Raw genomic sequence first — 2,654 nt, 5'->3', positions numbered from 1 at the left:
TGTTCCTGTCTCAGACTCTCACTGGTTCCCCACTGCGGTGGACCTAAGTCCTGCCTCTGCCCCCGGAGGCCCAGTGAAAGGGGAGCTGAAGTTGAGGGGAGTCCAAGTCTATTCCTTGAAGTTCAGAGAGTCCAGGAGATAGAGAACCTTTATTCCAACCCCCTTGCTTGCAGATGGGGAGAATTGGGGCCCAGAAAGTTTAGGAAACATGCCTGTGGTCATACAGCTCTTAAGAGGCAGAGTGGGGTCCAGAACTCAAAGCTCCAGGCTCCCCAGTTCACAGCTCATTCCGCTGAGCAAGGTGATGCTCTGGAGAGCACATTGTTTTGTTTTTTGCTGTGGTTTGTAATCCAGGGGCCTGATGTAGGTGGGAAATTCAGGCATCGCAGTAGGCTCATGCATGAATATTCTTGTTCCCTATATCAGGGGTTCTTTAATTGAGAGAATTAGGAAATGTACCTGGCATAGGATGAAACATTGAATATTTTTAAATCATACGACCCTTGTGATCACATCATGGAGAAAGTTTCACTGTGCAGCTAGCCCATGTTTAACACCTAAGCCCATCTCCCCATCTCCCTTTTCTTTTTTTTCTTTCTTTCTTTTTTTTTTTTTAAGACAGATTCTCACTCCGTCGCCTCGGGTAGGGTGCAGTGACATCATCATAGCTCACTGCAACCTCAAACTCCTGGGCTCAAGTGATCCTCCTGCCTCAGCCTCCCAGAGTGCTGGGGTTACAGGGTGTGAGCCACCCCTTGCCGCCCCATGTTCCTTTTCAACAAATCTAGAGCAAGCCCCAGGCTCTGTGTCTTGTGGAAAATAGGGCGGAATTAGAGACTAATAACACTGCTTGTTTCTACTGTATTTGTTTTGTTTTGGTTTGGGTTTTTTTTTGGTTAACTTCTATTTATGGCAAGTGATACTGATTTTCCATTTGTGGTAGTGACCAGAATGAGCATTCGAAGAAAATATTAAGAGCCCCATTGGTGTTCAGTGATGGTGAGAACCGTGGCAAGGTGAGTGGAGCCCACCTGCATGTCACCTTGCAGTGGTTCTCTGGCCTTCCTAAATATGGTCCTTATGCTCTATTTGCAGCAGACCCAACTGGAATTGTTCTATCTATTGCTCCTTCTTGGGTTCCTGCATCATCCAGTAGCTCGACAGAAGGGTTCCTTATCTCCCTTACCTCAGAGCCACCAGTTGGCCTGAGTTCCCTCCTCTCTCCTCTGAGGATGAGGATGGAAGGGAGACAGGGGCCACATGGCAAAGGGCCTCAGATGCTGTGTCAGGAAAGGAGCTGGCCCTTTCCCTGAAGGCAGTGGAGACCATGGAATGTTCTGGGAAGGGAGTACTTCCTGGAGCTATATGTGGAAAATGTATGGGGCTTATTGGTTTCTACCAGGGTTGGTTTCTAAGGGTGAATCATTGAAACAAGTCCCCTAGATTCTGATTTCCCTAGAGCTCAGAGCATCGTGGTCTGGTTCTCAGTGTCCTAGGCTACTTCCTGCTGTCAGCCTCACTGTCTTCTTTTGCAGAACAGAGCGAATCTTGTCTGGTGTATGTCAGAAGTGAGGAAATAATGTGTGTCCGAAATATCAGTCAATTGCAAACCACTCTTGGGACCTTGCCATCTCCTCATGCCACCTGTTCCATTATTTACTTCATATTTCTAATGACTTAGCCTTGGTTGGGGGAGAACCACTTAAACTTGTTTTAGAAGGAAATATTATGTCGTCTAAGTGGGAAAAGGCAGTTTCACTTGCCATAAATAGAAGGTCATGGTAAAAAATAAATGCAATGAAAACATTGCAATTCAATTTAGGCTGGTTACTGTTGCCTGCAGGCTGTGAGCCTGATTGCTGGTTCAGAAGAGAGATGATCAAGGCTTAGGCAGGTATTAAGGAAAGGCCACACCACAGTGAGCCTCCCGTGATGTCATCAGAAGGTGGAGGGAGAATTCCTTAGAAGAAGTTATCTCACCTTGGGAGTTAACATTGTTGACCCTTGTGCCACTTGCCTCTGAAAGTTGTCCAGTCACACCTGGGCTTACCTTGTGGCTCTCAGTGGCTTGGGAAGCATGGGGGTCACTGTGCATAATGTTCAGTGCCCCCTGGCCAGAGGGCCTAGCCATTGCCCACATTGGCCAGGGAAGCAGCCCCTTCTCAGAATGCCCACAAGCCACAGTGCCCACTTCCTCCTGGGCACAGGCCGCCAGAGGCTATGTCTGTAGCCTGTGGGCAGGGCAGGGGCTGGGCCTGGCCTTGAGGTCAGCAGTGAAGCAGGGTGTTCACTTTGTGATTTCAGAAGAGAAGCTTCTGTCTGACTCCATGCTGGTGGAGGCGAGGGAGGCCTCGGACGAGGACCTGCTGGTGGTGCACACGAGGCGCTATCTCAACGAGCTGAAGGTACAGGACAGTGGGCTGGGGGCTATGGCCAGGAGGAGTGGCCAGAGGAGGGGGGCAGCTCAGCCTGAGGAAGCAGAGCCTAGGGGGCACCTATTCCTGTCCCTGGTGCAGGGGGATCATGTAAGTCTGTGGTCTCTAAGAAAAGGAGAGAGAGGTCATAAAAAGTCAGACCCCAGGGTAGGCCAGGCCATTCTGGAGGTAGTGAGCTCCCTTCTCTAGTGGGTATGCAAGTAGGTATGTCTGCTGGTG

At 49.6% G+C, this 2,654-nt stretch overlaps 1 protein-coding gene across 1 annotated transcript in view; it reads left to right on the top strand.

Annotated features, from left to right (window-relative positions):
• The first annotated feature begins 2,303 nt into the window (after positions 1 to 2,303).
• The window catches only part of HDAC11 (histone deacetylase 11), a 20,265-nt gene continuing 19,914 nt past the window's right edge, over positions 2,304 to 2,654 (top strand). Inside the window, exon 1 of the mRNA XM_012664858.1 lies at positions 2,304 to 2,405. Within this exon, the coding sequence (XP_012520312.1) occupies positions 2,328 to 2,405 (78 nt within the window). The 5' untranslated portion in view covers positions 2,304 to 2,327. The remainder of the gene's footprint in view (positions 2,406 to 2,654) is intronic.

Source organism: Propithecus coquereli, unplaced genomic scaffold (genome assembly GCF_000956105.1).
Source record: "Propithecus coquereli isolate 6110/MARCELLA unplaced genomic scaffold, Pcoq_1.0 Scaffold926, whole genome shotgun sequence".
NCBI classification, from domain to species: Eukaryota; Metazoa; Chordata; class Mammalia; order Primates; family Indriidae; genus Propithecus; species Propithecus coquereli.
Note: the sequence above shows the minus strand (reverse complement) of the source record. Positions and strands in the feature narration are given on the sequence as shown.